This window comes from Cervus elaphus, chromosome 24 (genome assembly GCF_910594005.1).
Source record: "Cervus elaphus chromosome 24, mCerEla1.1, whole genome shotgun sequence".
In the NCBI taxonomy this organism is placed as follows: Eukaryota; Metazoa; Chordata; class Mammalia; order Artiodactyla; family Cervidae; genus Cervus; species Cervus elaphus.
In genome coordinates, this window is record NC_057838.1 from 17,265,044 (window position 1) to 17,282,250 (window position 17,207).

Sequence of the window (17,207 nt, forward strand, 5' to 3'; positions counted from 1 at the left end):
CCTGCACGGGGAGCACTGAATCTAAATAACTGGACCACCAGAAAAGTCCCCTTTCTTAGTCATTTGAATATGTGCAGAACAGCAAAAAGTTTGAGTCACCAAGTACACACTCCCAGCTGAGGTTGAACACGTGATACTTTGCCTTCTTGTTTCAGTTCTTATTATATTAAATAGTGTCCTTATTTAGGGCTACATTTTTTTTAACTTTTAAGTTTGTATTGGGGTATAGCCAATTAACAATGTTGTGATAGTTTCAGGTGGGCAGCAGAAGGTCTCAGCCATACATACACATGTATCACTTCTCCCCCGAACTGCCCTCCCATCCAGGCTACCAAAGAACATTGAGTGGAGTTCCATGTGCTATGCAGTATGTCCTTGTTGGTTATCCATTTTTAATATAGCAGTGTGTATATATTCATTCCACACTCCTAACTACCCCTTCGCTCCCCCATCCTTCCCCCCAAATCACAAGTTTGTTCTCTAAGTCTCTGAGTCTGCTTCTGTTTAGTAAGCTCATTTGTATATGTTTTATTAGATCCCACGTATAAGGGATGTCACATGATATTTCTCCCTCTCGGACTTGCTTCACTTGGTATGGTAACCCCTAAGTCCATCCACGTTGCTGCAAGTGGCATTATTTCATTCTTTTAATGACCGAGTAGTCTTCCATTGTATACACGTACCACATCTTCGTTATCCATTGCTCTGTCAATGGACATTGAGGCTGCTTCTGTGTCTTGGCTAATGTTAACAGCACTGCAGGGAACCCTGGGGTTCACGTATCCTTTCAGATCATGCTTTTCTCCCGATGTATACTCAGAAGTGAGATTGCAGTGTCATAGAGTAGCTCTATTTTTAGTTTTTTAAGGAAACTTCACACTGTTTTCCATAGTGGCTGTACCAGTTGACATTCCCACCCCCAATGTAGAAGGCTTCCCTTCTCCCCACACCCTCTCTAGCATTTATTGTTTGGGGGCTTTTTGATGATAGCCATTCTGACTGGTATGAAGTAATATCTCATTGTAGTTTTGATGTGCATTCCTCTAATAATTAGAAATGTTGATCTTTTCATGTGTCTCTTTGCCATCTGTATGTCTTCTATGGGGAAATGTTTATTCAGGTCTTCTCCCCAATTTTTGAGTGTGTTGTTTTGATGCTGTTGAGCATCATGAACTGTTTGTAAATTTTGGAGACTAATATTTGTCTATCATTTTATTGGTAAATATTTTCTCCCAATCTATTGATTGTCTTTTTATTTATTGTTTCTTTTGCACTACTTTTGAATTTGTTTATTGTGAGGCTAATTAAGTTACAATATTGTGGTTTTTGCCATACATTGACGTGAATCAGCCACGGGTGCACTCACGCCCCCATCCTGAACCCCCTCCCACCTCCCTCGCCATCCCATCCGTCAGGGCTGTCCCAGTGCACTGGCTTTGAGTGCCCTGTTTCATGCATTGAACTTGGACTGGCCATCTATTTCACACACAGTAATATACATGTTTGAGTGCTCCCATTTGTTTATTTTTGTTTTTGTTTCCATTATTATGGCCGATGGGTCAAAAAAGATATTGCTGCAATTTATGTCCTAGAGTGTTCTACCTTTGTTTTCCTCTAAGATTTTTACAGTGTTCAATCTCACATTTAGGCCTTTAATCCATTTTGAGCTTAATTTTGTATATGGTGTAAAGAATGTTCTAATTTCATTTTTTACATGGAGCTGTCCAGTATTCCCAGCACCATTTGTTGAAGAGACTGTCTTCCCAGCATAGTGTAATCTTGCCTGGTTTATCATAATTTAATTAATGATAGGTGCGTGGGTTTATTTCTGGGTTTCTATCCTATTTCACTGATCTGTATTTCAGTTTTTGTTCAAGTACAATACTTTTTTGATGACTATAGCTTTGTAGTATAGTCTGAAGTCAAGGAGCCTGATTTCTCCAGCTCTGCCTTGCTTTCTCAAGGTTGTTTTGACTATCTGGAGGTTTTGTGTCTCCATACCGATTTTAAGGTTTTTGTTTTAGTTCTGTGAAAAAAACATGGCATTAGTAATTTGATAGAGATTGTATTGAATCTGTACTTGGCATTGAGTAGTATAGTCATTTTGACAACATTGATTGTTCCAATCCACGAACATGGTATATCTTTTCATCTGTTTTTGTCTTCTTTGATTTCTTTCATCAGTGTCCTTACAGTTTTCACAGTACAAGTTTTTGTCTCCTTTGGTAGGTTTATTCTGTGATGGTAAGTGGAATTGTTCCTTGAATTTCTTTTTCTGATCTTTCATTGTTAGTGTATAGAAATGCAACAGATTTCTTTGTATTAGTTTTGTAACCTGCAACTTTATCAAACTCAATGATGAGCTCTAGAAGTTTTCTGGCAGTATCTTTAGTATCTTCTGTGTATAGTATTATGTCATCTGCAAACAGTAACAGTTTAACTTCTTTTTCAGTTTGGATTCCCTTTACTTCCTTTTTATTCTGGTTGTCATAGCTAGGACTTCCAAAACTATGTTGAATTAAAGTGGTGAGAGTGGACATCCTTGTCTTGTTCCTAATCTTAGAGGAAATGCTTTCAGCTTTTCACCATTGAGCATGATATTAGCTGTAAGTTTGTCGTGTATGTCCTTTATTAAGTTGAGGTAAGTTTTCTCTATGCTAGGGCTACATTTTTGCTTGTTCATGCTTTATATTGGTGTTTTCCATTTTCAAAGTGGCCCTAAATTGTAGTTTTGAAGTGCTGTCTGGTGTTTCTAAGTGAAAGAAATCCATAATGTGCCTTATGGAGAAAATATGGAAAAATGAAGACAGACTTCATTGAGGCGTTACTTAGAGTGCTGTTGCCCATGAGCTCAATGTTAATGAATAAGCAACATATATTAAATATGGTGTCTTTAGACATATAAAACAAGGTTTTTTATTGATTAGTTGGTAAAAATGTTGTGACCAGACCTAACCGTATATTTCCTCTAAGAGCAGTGACTCAGCATTCACTAATTCAGTGTTCATGGTGACGTCATAGAATATAATTACTTCAGATAACAAGAATGCATTCTATCTTGTTTTATGTTCACTGTCCTTAAGTGGGATCCAGTCTCTTGGTTAAGTTTTTGTCTCTCCCATTCAGGTAACAAGAAATTTGCTTGGATATGAAAATAAACTGCTACCAGTGTATGAGTCAGCTGTCTTTATTTGAAGAGTTGTGTTACAGTCTATCATCAGGTTTTATGGATTTAAAGACATTGGTTCTTATCCTACTCAACAAATATGTATAAAACTTTCTAAGGAATTTGGGGAAAGTTCTAATCCTATGTTCATTAATTTATTGAGTCTATGAGTGACTAGTAGACTTGGAATTATTTCATAAAGATCCTTAATCCTTTGACCCATTCTTGCTATCTTCCTTAGCAAGAAAAATCTGATACATTGAATTATTTATACTATCATTTATATCATTATTTTCTACTCACCTGTTTGCATATGATAAGAAGGGCGTGTTGTTCTGTAGGAACCAAATCCAGTCACATTCATATGGCCAGTGTTGATGCTGAAGGGCACATAGATGTCTGTGGAAGTAGCAGCAAACATGCTCCATAAAATCTGGAGAAAAGAGGCAATCCTTCTAGTCACCACTCATAGGGAACCCTCACAACAGAACATTTTGTTGAGTGTCTTGAGAGCATTTGGTTGTCCCTAGGTATCACCAATGTTACTATAAAGCATGTGCCTGGAGACATTCCTAGCAGTGAGGAAGACAAGGCAGAACTCACATACGTGGCCCCATGGCCTTTAGTTGGATCTTTTATGACCAGTGCATCCTGCTTAGACTATTTGATCAATCACCAGTCCTTCATATTAACTCATTATTGATCAGAGAAGTATTGATGCATCTTTCGTTACCTGAATGTTATTGACCAGAGATGTTTCAGTGTTTACTTACATAACATCACTGGCCACAGGTGTTACTTTCTTCAAAAATTCCCTGGTCAGTGATGTGTTAAGTCTAAGAAGACCCTGACAACAGGCCCAGGATTTTACCATTTCTGTTAGCTTTCAAGCCATATTGACTGCAATTTTATTTTGCAAGACTGAACATCAGAAAATTTGTTTCAGAGATATTGAATTAAAGTCCTGCCCCATTGAGCTATTAGAAGTAATATTGAAGAGAAACTGAAGTACAGTTACCTATGAAATAGTATATCTAAAGAATTACTTGAAAAACTTAGTAGTAATTGCATGTAAATTCAGGTTATATTCAGCTGTATTCTATGAAAGTAGAAACATCATATATATAATTGACTACTGTTTCCATTGGCTGTATCACAGTGCATGACAGCTACTTGTCCAAATCTTTTTTTTAATGAGACCTTGGGGGAATAGTTAAGATGTATCTATCAACACACCTAGGTTCTGCAAATAGTCCTTTTAACTTTGAAGTAAAGAGAATTTTTATATATATGATCTTGAAAAGAGAAATTGTCTCTTAGGCGACATGACAGCTCTTGGAGTTAAGTGTAATAATCAGCCGACCAGATGTAGTTCTTTTCATTTCATGTGTTTTGCCTGTAATTTGGAGAGCAGACTCAAGGTGAACGACCCTTCTAATCTCAAAAGAATTCTTCCCATTGGCACATGAACTTGAATTCTCAGTCACTCAGCATGAAAGCTTTCTTAGTTAAATGTCCTTATTTTAAAACTGCCGGATCTAATGTTTACTAACCTATGATCACTGAAGGTAAAAGGCAAGTCTTGTAAATTCCTGTGATAGTGTAAGTTTGGATAAAATATGATTGATGATGAGCTCTAGTCCTCCGCCTTCTCTTTACTCCCAAGCAAGAGGCTAGAAAAACTCACTCATGTTCTTGGGGAGGAGGAATTAGGAGGGGCTCAAGGCTGAGAAGATTACATCAAGCATTTACAAGGAGAAAGGCTGATGGTTGATCACCATGTCTCCTGTGGACCCTCGATGCAGTCCCCGTGGATCAGGGCAACTATGTGAGGTACCAGCCAACTGGGGGACTTCTTGAATGGTTGGCGCTGTCTTGGCAGCCCACCAGTCACAAGATGCAGAGTGGTCCCCATCAATATTTTTTAAATGTATTTATTTTACTTTTGGCTGTGCTGGGCCTTCATTGCTGTGCAGGCTTTGTCTAGTGTGGAGAGCAGGATCTACTCTCCAGTTGCAGTTCATAGGCTTCTAATTACTGTGGCTTCTCTTGTTGCAGATATGGGCTTTAGGGCTTGTGGGTTCAATAGTTGTGAAGCATGGGCCTAGTTGCCCTGCAGCATGTGGAATCTTCCCAGACCAGGGATTGAACCCATGTCCGATGCTTTGGCAGGCAGATTCTTAGCCACTGGACCACCAGGGAAGTCCCCTATCAATATGTAAGCAGAAGCTTACAATTTCCATATGACATCAAACCTTATCTGGGATCTGGAAGGATACAGATCATTTAGCTAGATACCCGAGACTTTCACCTATCTAGCTACACCGGCTCGCCCTGGAAGTAACCTCAACATCTTATATTTTTTACCTGATTTACCTGTGTGGGGTTTAATAGTATGGACACTGCAACCCTGACTGTAAAACAGCAATCAATTAAAGACAAAATACTATTTTAAATACCACTAAAAAAGAGGAGAAACTTGCCAAACTCTCGAATGCCATCAAGTATCCTGTTAGCCTCGATTTCACAGACTTTAAAAAGTAAAGCAAAACTATGTCTTGGAATCTACGAAGATCAGTCATTTAGACTGAGGTGAAAACAGAAGCACCTACATAAAATATGGCAATGTTCTCTTGTCTCTTTTATGATTATCAATCAAGGCTTCATTTAACTTTGGTTTTAATGACAGACTCAGACTAGAACTTGTTCTCTTTTCCCCAGACTTTGAGACCTTTAGCTACATGATACCATGCAGGTGGTGCTAGTGGTAAAGAAGCTGCCTCCCAATGCAGGAGACATTAGAGACGCAGGTTCGATCCCTGGGTCAAGAAGATCCCCTGGAGGAGGACATGGCAACCCACTCCAGTGTTCTTGCCAGGAGAATCCCATGGACAGAGGAGTCGGGCAGGCTATAGGGGTCGCAAAGAGTTAGAAAGGACAGAAGCGACTTAGGGTGCACCCACGCACATAATGCTAAGATACCTTTTATTCTGCTTCCCTTTGAACAATGCTTTTTTTGTGTGTGCAGTCATAGATTTTTGCAGTCTTAATTCTGTCTGCATCTTTTTTATCTTGTCCTTTTCTATTGCTGGATAGGGGATAACATCTCTGTCTGATATGAATGTTATAGCAAAAGCTGAAAAGAGGAAATATCATGATGGCAAAGTGCATAAGCAGCAGCATAACTCCCCTTGATGGTCTTTTCTCGAACACAAGGAGGCAAATCTTCTCTTATTCTCTGCGTATTTTTGCTATTTTCTTTGTAAGTGATACATCTCCTGCATTTCGTTTAATTGATTGCTGACAAACCTCTGGGGATTTCAAGATGACTTTTAACAGTCTTCTATTCTTTGCTTTCAGGGTCAGGCACCTGGGTAAGGAGGGGCCTCAAGTTCTTCTTGGATTCCTGCTGATATTATGGTTCAAGTGCACTAGCTACCCTGTTGCATCAGGAAGCTCTCTCAGTGACCCCAGTAATCACTTTGCTTCTCCCTATCTCTGCTAATCAAAAATCAAGGGCTGAGATACTGTCTTTAGAAGTTCGATTGAGTTCATTTTAATTTTTTTTAAGGAAATCTTACTGGCAAAATAAAAATTCAAAGTACCGCAGTTCCATTTTCAGATACAAATTTGGGACTTCTCTGGCATTCTAGTGGTTGGAGGTCTGCACTTCTGCTGCAGCGGGCACAAGTTCGATCCCTGGTAGGGCAACAAGATCCCGGATGTGGTGTGGCACAGCAAAAAAAAAAAAAAGAACAAGACCCAAATATAAATTTAACTGAAGTCCAAATTCAAAATTTTCAAGTCATATGTTCATCCACTAATTCATTGAACAATCATCTGATGAGTCTGTTATGTTCCAATAACTGGCTTGGGAAGAGGAGATATCAAGATGGAATCAGCCAGGAGCCCATTTAGGAGAGGCACACAAACAGCACGTGTGGTCAGATTCACTCCCGTCCTGCATCATGGGGGCAGAACAAAGGCAGGGGTTAAGGCTCCATGGAGGCAAGTGGCTTCTAGAGGCCACGACATTTAGTCTGAGCCTGGAGAAGGGAATTTCCACATTCCCTCAGTGCTACACAGTTTCCAGCTAACACCTGTAGCCACAGAGGCCCGGAGGTCACACTACAGGACAGGGTGAGTGTCTGTCTGAGTTGGTGAAGGGTGGGGTCTGGAATCGCACAGGAAAGTGGCCGAGGTCAGAGGTACACACACATCTGATCATGAAGGGCTCTGTAAGCCGTGCTTTATCCCTTCGGTGACCCCATGCTGGTTGGATCTGCCCGCTGTAAGAACAAATTTCACAGCACAGAGTAATGGCTGGTGGGTTGAAAGGAAGGTGGAAGCAGAGGCTGAAGAGAATACTTTCTATGAGAGGATAATAGTAAACACCCAAATAGGAAACGATAACTTTAGAAGATACTGACGATGCATGCACTTACTAATTAATCTTGGCAGTGATTGTCTGGAACTCAGTTTAGATACTTGATTTTGAGACCCAGATTTGGGGCTCCACTGATAAACAGTAGCTGGGATCAGAAGGTGAATGTCATCACGACACAGAAGGAGAGAGAAGGAGGGAAGCCCTCGTCCTGAGCGCTGACATCTCAAAGGCAGATGGAGCGAGTAACACCAAAGAAGAAAAAGCGCTCTGAGTGATCTGAAGGAAATGAGGGGAGAGGCTCACAGTGCTTTGAGGGTTCAGGGACTATGAAAATTAGAGTGTGTTGTGAGCCAGTTCACAGGTTGGTTGGCCTCTTTTATGAGACGGTTTCTAGGATTTCTGTCCCATCCAGGACCATGCAATGCTGGCCCCCTTCTGTAGGTTGGGACATTTTCCTGTCTCCCATCTCATTGGTTCCTCACCTTCTCTTTAGAGGGATTTCCCTGGTGACTCAGTAAAGAATCTGCCTGCAATGTGGGAAACCAGGGTTCGATCCCTGGTTTGGGAAGATCCCCTAGAGAAGGGAATGGCTACCAACTCCAGTATTTTTGCTTGGAGAATCCTGTGGACAGAAGAGCCTGGTGGGCTACTGTCCATGAGTTGCAAAGAGTCAGACACAACTGAAAGACTCACACATTCCCACGTTTCTCTTTAGAAGAGGGACTGGCTGCTCACAGCCCAGGGAGCATCCCTTCAGCAGGTAAGAGCAGATACCTGCCTTACATGGTGAAAGGTTGTTGCTGAACCATAAGACGCGGGATTCTTGGCCTCCGGAGGAGACGAATTCAATCCGGGGCCAGAGACGAGGCTGGATCGCTCAGAGCTTTTGTGTAATAAAGTTTTATTAAAGTATAAAGGAGATAGAGAAAGCTTCTGACATAGGCATCAGAAGGGGACAGAAAGAGTACCCACCTTCTAGTCTTCAGCTGTATGTTATATAGTCACTGACAGTCTGTTAATGAAAAGAAAGGAATGTCTTAAAACTCAGAATGGCACCAGACAATTTATCCCAGGCTATAAAACGATTGACTTGAATCTTGTAGAAGAGCAGATTACCAAACAAATAGTTTCATTTACATAGATTAGGGGAACAATATCTGAGTATAACATACCGATTTGTCAAGTAGTTTGAGCCATTTGGCGGAACTTACAGAGTCTGGGGTAAATGCATAGCACATTAACATAGCTTAAGACAAACATTTCCATAAGAAAAATGTATTGGTTAACTCAAAGTTTTGAGAATAGTTAGCTTCAGGTGAAACCAGGTGTCATGGCAACACAGCATTTTAAGAGAAACCTCCTTTTAAATTTGTATAGAGAAGGAAAAAAATATATCTCTAATTTGTTTCCTCCTGCCACTTAAGAGAAATAAAAATGTCTGACACTTGCAGCCTATTTCCTCCATTTGGAGACCCCTGGCCTTCCTGCCTGTTACCCTCTCAATGGTTGACCGCCTCTTGCAGGAGACACAGACCACTCAGTGGCCATGTATCCATGGCAGAACTGCCCCCAGGAAAGCCCCGCCACTTGCCTCTTCTGAAAGCCAGGAGGTCATGCTCCTACATCCCCATTCAGCAAGAGCCCCTGACTTCAGTTTTGCCCTGAGCATATTATTTCCTAGGATTACTGCCTCTCTTAACTGAAGGTGAAAAGCCCTTTCTTTGGCCAAAAGCTTGACTGGGTTTTGATCATTTTGCGGTTTTCTGGTGATTTTTATCAGTTGCTCTGAATGGCTTGGATATCCACACTTCAGGGATCACATATGACACCTTCACCTTCTCAGTCAGTTTGTGCTTTGGATTTATAAATTTTTACTAACTTCTACCACTAGAGTCACTGTACTATTAACCTTGTAGTTTCAGCCTTTATTCTTGACCCCTTGCCATTCTCAAGCTGGTAAAATATAAATATAACAAAGTTATATTACAGAGATATTACTTTGCCAACAAAGGTCTATCTAGTCAAAGCTATGGTTTTTCCAGTAGTCATGTATGGACGTGAGAGTTGGATGGTGAAGAAAGCTGAGCGCCGAAGAATTGATGCTTTTGAACTGTGGTGTTGGAGAAGACTCTTGAGAGTCCCTGGACAGCAAGGAGATCCAACCAGTCCATCCTAAAGGAAATCAGTCCTGGGTGTTCATTGGTAGGACTGATGCTGAAGCTGAAACTCCAGTACTTTGACCACCTGATGCAAAGAGCTGACTCATTTGAAAAGACCCTGATGCTGAAAAAGATTGAAGGTGGGAGGAGAAGAGGACGACAGAGGATGAGATGGTTGGATGGCATCACTGACTCAGTGGACATGAGTTTGAGTGAACTCTGGGAGTTGGTGATGGACAGGGAGGCCTAGCTTGCTGCAGTCCATGGGGTCACAAAGAGTCGGACACGACTGAGCGACTGAACTGAACTGATAGTACAAAGGTTTCACTACAGAAGCCATACCTAAACATTTATAATGCATTATAATTTAAGTCATTTTCACATATCATCTTTGCAACCCCATAGACTGTAGCCCACCAGGCTCCTCTGGCCATGGGATTCTCCAGGAGATCATTCCAACCCAGAGACTGAACCCACGCCTCTGCCTCAGCAGAAGGATTCTTTATCACTGAACCACCAGGGAACCCTCTGCTGTAAAGAAACCGCCTACCAATGTAGGAGACCTGGGTTCCATCCCTGGGTTGGGAAGATCCCCTGGAGGAGGGCGTGGCAACCCACTCCAGTATTCTTGCCTGGGAAAGTCAATGGACAGAGGAGCATGGTGGACTACAGTCTGTGGGGTTGCAAGAGTTGGACACGACTTAGCGTCTAAGCAACAAATATAATTTTTAAGTCACTTTATTTCATTTACTGAATTCTTATGATAACCAGCTAACAGTTGCAAATAGGGTTTAAATTAGTTGCAAGAATTAAACTCTAAAAATGATACCCAGAAAACCAAGTTATCCTTTTCTTCATAGGCTTCCTGAACTTAATCTTGTGCTAATTCAGTACACAAGGGTAACTAAAATATATGACATTTACTACCTATTTATTAAAGGTTGCCTTAAATCTGATCTTAGAAGAGGGGGGATTTTTATAATTATTCATTTGTAACTAATCCAGTTACTTCCCTAGTACTTCCCTAGTGAGTACATTTTAAGCAGTACTTCCATAATTATTACCTCTTCATTTAAAGTTATGAATATCAAATATCTTGCTCCTAAGTCAAACTGACATGTCTCAAAGTATCCACTATGATTACTGGAAATAATTTTGGTATCCTATGTTGACCAAACAAGATGCAGAACCTAAAAGTTGAAAATTATGTGTCATTCATTAGACAAAACTGAGGACTTAAGCCTGGGACACAGCATCTCAGATCTAAGAGACTGCTTCCAAAGAGGTAGGGAAGGAGCCAGGATATACAGAGATTTTTGCAACAAAGATCAGGTAGTCAGAACATCAAAAGATTACTTTTAATTAAGAAAAACAAGGTGGCTCAATATAAGGAATTTAGTGCTTCCCTCTGTATGTGGCATGCCATGCCATGCTTCAGATGTGTCCAACTCCTTGTGACCTCATAGTCTGAAGCCCGCCAGGCTTTTCTGTCCATGGACTTTTCCCAGCAAGAATACTGAAGCGGGTTGCCATGCCCTCCACCAGGGGATCTCTCTGACCCAGGAATCGAACTGGTGTCCCTGCATCTCCTACATTTCAGGCAGATTCTTTACTGCTGAGTCACTGCAGACACTCCCTTCCTCTATACGGGAAGATGAAAAATTCAGGGCTCGTTGAAATCACCCCTTTGACATGCACCTCAGCTGTCTATGGCCAGTATCCTGTGCTTTCCCATCCCGAGTCTCCTCAAGGCGTACATTTGTGGGTGGCTACAGTGGCTGATGACTTGATGATGGGCATCCTGTTTCATCCTGAGTTCCCACAGGACTCACCAGGACTGCTGCAATGTGATGACTTGATGGTTGCAAGATCTTTGTTTACTGATATGGCAGGCAACATTTTTTTTCATTGACATCTAATTGACTCCTGTAAACTACAGTTTAAAGTTTCTACTTAGTTCTTACAGACTCTGTCTAGAAAGACTAGAAATAACCCTATTATGACTGAAATACTAAGACAAAACTCAGGTGCTACTGGAAAAAAGACCCCCCCCCAAAAAAAAAAAACTCCCTTTCTTTTTGAAGTAAATCATAAATCACTACAAATAATGTGAACTTAACATATGGAAAATATCTGTGAATTTATTAAAAATCCTTTTCAAAAGAGAATGAGAGAATTGAACATCACTTTTCTACTTACGTGGTGTGACATTTTCGTTTTGTTCCAAGTTATTTTACCTTTTTTGTGACTCTGGAGTTTGTAAACATGCCATAAAATTTGGTAATTACATAATGACAATTTCATGGTCCTAGTTCAGTATAACGGTGGCTAGACAGAGCAGCAAATCAATTTTCTTTTTTACCTTGTGCAAAGGAAGAAAGGAAATGGAATGCAAAATCCGTATTAAGACCATGTTAGAATTGTGATTCAACAATCTGTTACACATGAAATGAAAACCAGGTGCGGCCCAGGTTGGTTACTGTGCTGTGGTGTTCAGCCAGCAGGTTATGCTCCAACGCCCCTTTGCTTAACCCATTCTTACCTTGTAACCCGGTGTTCCAAATGCTGAGCTCTGGTGGTGTCCTCTTGCCAAAGATCCTCAGAGGCAGGACTGACACCAGACAAAATTATGAAGTAGATGAAACTTGGGTTCATCCGTGCCTTAGTTTCTCTCTACCTCCCTGTCCCCCAGTGTCTACCCTAGTCACCCATCACTCGGGAGTTTTCCTCTGTTTTCTGGGGGTTCATGCTATTTCTTGTTGTCCAGTCTCTCATTTTAAGCAACGTTTATTTATTTATTTGACAACCTCAGGTATTAGGTGTCTGTAGTGTGTGAAATCTTCCCTGTATCAAGCAGGCTCAGTAGTGGGGGCTTGAGGGCCTAGTTGCTCCACAGCACGTGGGGTCTTAGACTGAGCCTGTGTGCCCTGCATTGCAAGGCTTCTTCACCACTGGACCATCAGGGACGTCTCCCAGCCCTCTTTGTATCATTTTTCTACCAATAGGAGCCAAGCAATCAAGACCTTCCTCCTTTCCTTCCAAATCTTACTTTTGACTGTTCTCACCAATGTTCTACTCCAGGTGGACTATCTGCCTTGCCCTTTTTATTCACAAGACTTTTTCCATGATAACCCTTCTGCCTGAGCTGGCCTCCACTTCTTATCTCCATCTGTGGAAATCCTAAGCATCTTCAAGCTTCCAGTGAACTCTACCTCCTGCAGGTGCCTTCCCGGAGCACCCCAGCCTGTCCACTCACCACTTTATCCATACTCTCACAGGATGCTTACCATGTGTTGCCTTGTGTTATAATAATATTTACATGTGTGTCTAGCGTCTAGGCACTGTGCAAGGCACTTCACAAATGTAATGTCTCACATTTTACAACAATCGAATGACATAGGTGTTGCCATACCATATAACAGTTAAGGAAACTGAGGCTCAAATAAATGGAATAACTTGCCCAAGGTCCCAGTGCCAGAAAGCAACAGAGCTAAGACTTGAACCCAGGTCCAAAACATGTGTCCTTTCCACTAAATCATATGGCTTTCTATTTAATTCTTTCCATCTTCTAAAAGATGAATGGGGATTTAAGATGCAGGAAAAGGCCAATGTAAACTTTCTGGTTATCAAATACTATCCAACAAAGAAATAGAATTTTGTGATAAATAATTTTGTGAGGAATTCAAGTCAAATGTGAAAGAAAAAAAAAATCCTACTTAACATTGCCAAAACAAATATACATGGCATAAAAAGAGAATATTGATGACAATTTACAAGTCAAGAAAGGCTGGGGAGCATTGGTCTTTGAGTACTGCAGTTCAAGGAAAAGGAGTAAGCTTGGCTACCTACAAGTTTCCTGGGATTTAAACAATTTGGTCTGAAAATACAATGATCATCTAAATCTCCTATTAACTAACACTATCTTTGCTGCGTACACAGCCTGTTTTTTTTTTGTTTGTTTGTTTTTTTTCATTCTGTCTTTTGTCTGACATCTTGGGTAAGGTACAGGAGAGACGCTTAGGGTTTCTAAGCAGGAAATCTCATCTCAGACGGATCATCTTGAGGACCCAGAACCATGGAGTCTAGCCTGGACAGGTCGCTTCTGGGGGATCTTCAGCCTCGGGCCAGCCTCCCACCCGTCACATGGTGGAAGCCCATCCAGGGGAGAATTTAGATTTAGAATCTATATGCTTTGACATCAGTATCTTTGCTTCCCCCAAGGTGGGAGAAATCTGTCTTCATATCTACTCTTTTATTCTCGTCTCATTTCCTGGGCCTCAGATTTTATTTCTTTAGCCAGAGTTATCAGTAACCCTGTGTTCCCAGTACATCTCTGTCTCAGCTTTGTTTGCAAACTTCATTTCAATTATGTATGCTTCCTCTATGCCAATTCCATTTATAGATGGTCCTACATTTTTGTTCCACATACCAATCTTAACAATAAGTTTTAAAGTATTATCCAGGGAAGACAATGCATCTAAGCTCAATGTAGCAGGCCATCCTGGACTTCAGGCTCCATCTTAGAAAGTCTGAGAATTTTCATTTTGGGTATGTGTTAAATCTTAGGAATTCAATGAGCTGAATTAGGAAAACCACCTTCAACCACACTGGAAAAGAAACTCAAACACAAAAGCTCTTTTTTCTTTTAAGTTTTAATGGTTTTCCTAGCCCTTTACAAAAGTCTTCAAAGCTAGTTTATTTTTTTCTTACTTATTACTTTGAAACAATTACATATTCACAGGAAATTGTGAAAGAAATGAACAGGAGGTCCTGTTTACCCAACACTCATCTCACCCAATGGTTACATCTTATATAACAGTAGTGCATTATCAAGCCAGCTTCCCTGTTAGCTCAGCTGAAGAATCCGCCTGCAATGCAGGAGACCCTGGTTTAATTCCTGGGTTGGGAAGATTCTCTAGAGAAGTGAACAGCTACCCACTCCAGTACTGTGTCCTAGAGAATTCTGTAGGTATAGTCTACAGTCTGTAGGACTGTATAGTCCATGGGGTCGCAAAGAGTCAGACACGACTGAGCGACTTTCACTTTTCACTTTCATCAAGCCAGGTGCTCGATGTTGGATTAACTTACTTTTAAGTTTCAGAAAAGGGGAAAAAAATGTCCAGCCTAGATAGCCTAGTCAGCCTTCCGTTTCATCCTATCTGTCTCTGCCCACAAGCAATAACTAGGCTGACAGTCCCGGAAGACAAAGAGTGGTGCATCCACATGGCCACAGAGAGATGATCCATGGGGCTCATGCAGAATCCCAGTCTGTGTCACAGTGGGGCTATGGACAGGCACGCCCAGCAGAAGATTTGGGTTGCAATCTGATTCTGCCTCCAAACCTGTGACCTTGAACAAGTCACTTGACCCCTCCAGGCTTCCATGTCTGCATCCATCAAATGGAGAAAATATTTCTTCTGCCTATTCATATAGTCCTTGTGGAGAAGGAAAAGGCTACCCACTCCAGGATTCTGGCCTGGAGAATTCCATGGACTGTATAGTCCTTGGGGTCGCAAAGAGTCAGACATGACTGAGCAACTTTTACTTCACTTGTCTTGATGAGATGTGATGGTGTGCATGAAGGGGAAATGTAGATGTCAGTCAGCTATCATCAAATTTATATTCCTTTCTGTAATGACTGTCAGTTACAGAAATGTCATTTTTCAGTGGCGGTGTTACCTTGGAAACAAAACAAAACTACCTCCTTGTTAGCCACAAGGCCAAGAGTTTCCATCACATGCAAATGACCTTCCCTTCCTCAGGTTCCAGCAAGGTGCTGGACAGCACCCTGTGATTCATTGCCTGCGTACCCTGAGGCGTGCAGTCTATTTTAAAATAAATATTTCTTAACACTTTCTTCTAAAAGGTCAAATGCATTTTAAGTAGCATTTATTTTAACTCTTACCCCAGGATTCATTATTACCTTTTTTTTTTTTTTCCATGCTGAGAGATATACAATGGGTGTTCTTAAAAAGAATGAGAAATTAAAAGGCTACCAGATTAGACAGTGCATGGCATATGAAGTAGAAACGAAGACCATCCAAAATGCATTGTTCTTTGGTTTGTCTGGATATATAATATAAATTCCCTAACTCAATGGTGGATTCTGGTGTTCAGGTAGTAAAAATGCTAGTTTTGGCAGTAAGGGGGGAGAAATATATAGGAATAAGTAAGCTTAAATTGTAGAATGTAAAGATAAAAAGTCTGTGTGTGTACTGAATGCTTTCGACATTACCATAAAAACATTAAGGCCCATTTTCTCCCTTCTTCCCCCATTATACAGGCTGGCATGGCCCTGACCTATGACCCCACAGCTGCCATACAGAATGGGTAAGTAGATCACTTTTTCTATGTTTTAATTGCTAAGGTATCTCTGAACTCTGAAATCAGTACTGGAGAAAAATGTTCAAATCTTTCTTTTTGTTCTAAACAAAAATGTAAATCAGACCTTTCTCATCAGTGCATTTCTTTTCCTCCTTTGAGTGACTCTGATTTCAGCGGCGTCACCCATGCTTACAAAGCTTCTGTCCATATTCCATCTTTCTCCCCCTCTTTCACCTGAGAAAGAGCGGTGTGAAGCGAGGAGTACAGACTGGTCTGGGAGAAGTGTCTGTGTTTCTCTAGGGTTAGAGCATCGATCCTGCTAGGTTTCAATAATCGTGGCCTGTGCCCAGGCTCATTTCAACGTTAATAAAGCTTCTATGCTTGCCTCTGGCTCGCAGAGGAAGGGTAACACATGGAATCAAGTTAGTAACACGGTGATTGTACTTTCATACTCCATTTTAATAAGCATCTGGAAGTTTTCAGACTCTTACTTAAAACAATTAATATAGCCTAAACTTTTCCTCTGAAAAAAATCAAACTTAAGCTACATAATCCAGCATCTTTAAAAGTCTGTCATTCTGAATATTCTTTGGTTGAAACTTTCTTCTTACTTTCCAATTCCTTTCCTTTACCTTGGCCATCCTGCAATGAACCAACAAACTGAAGAATAATTATTATTCTTATTTTCAGAGTCTTTTATCTTAGATTTCTCCAGGGCTTTCAGTTTTCTGTCTTTCAGTCTCTAAAGAATTAGAATGAAGGTCTCATTTAAGACCAACTTAGAGGATAGAAGGAATGTAACTCCATTTTATACTTGGTCAGCTTAATGGGCCATTTATTCATTCACTCAGTGAACATCCAATAAGTCTTCCAAGCACAGTACTATGCACTGTAGGCTTTAAAAAAGCAGTACATCTTTGTAAAACAAGGGCTCGAGAAACTCATGGTCGACCTTCCATGAAAGAGTCAACACAGTAAATGATAGTCTAGGGTAGAGATCTATTCCTTTGTCTCATGTTGATTAAAACTTCTCTAGGGACAAAAAGTAATGATATCTCTCCATTTCTCCAGTAAGCCTTCTCGTATTTCCAACAAGGCACTCTAAACATGATGGTCAGAAAGTAAAGACAAGAAGTAAAGATACAGAGAATAAAGCCCTCTAGAGTCATAC

The 17,207-nt window shown here is 40.8% G+C and overlaps 1 protein-coding gene across 15 annotated transcripts in view; it reads left to right on the forward strand.

The window, feature by feature from the left end:
- The window catches only part of RBMS3 (RNA binding motif single stranded interacting protein 3), a 1,032,337-nt gene that overhangs the window by 878,919 nt on the left and 136,211 nt on the right, over window positions 1–17,207 (forward strand). For all 15 annotated transcript variants that reach the window (XM_043885913.1, XM_043885914.1, XM_043885915.1 and 12 more), the window contains one exon: window positions 15,996–16,042. In XM_043885913.1, the coding sequence (XP_043741848.1) occupies window positions 15,996–16,042 (47 nt within the window). The remainder of the gene's footprint in view (window positions 1–15,995; window positions 16,043–17,207) is intronic.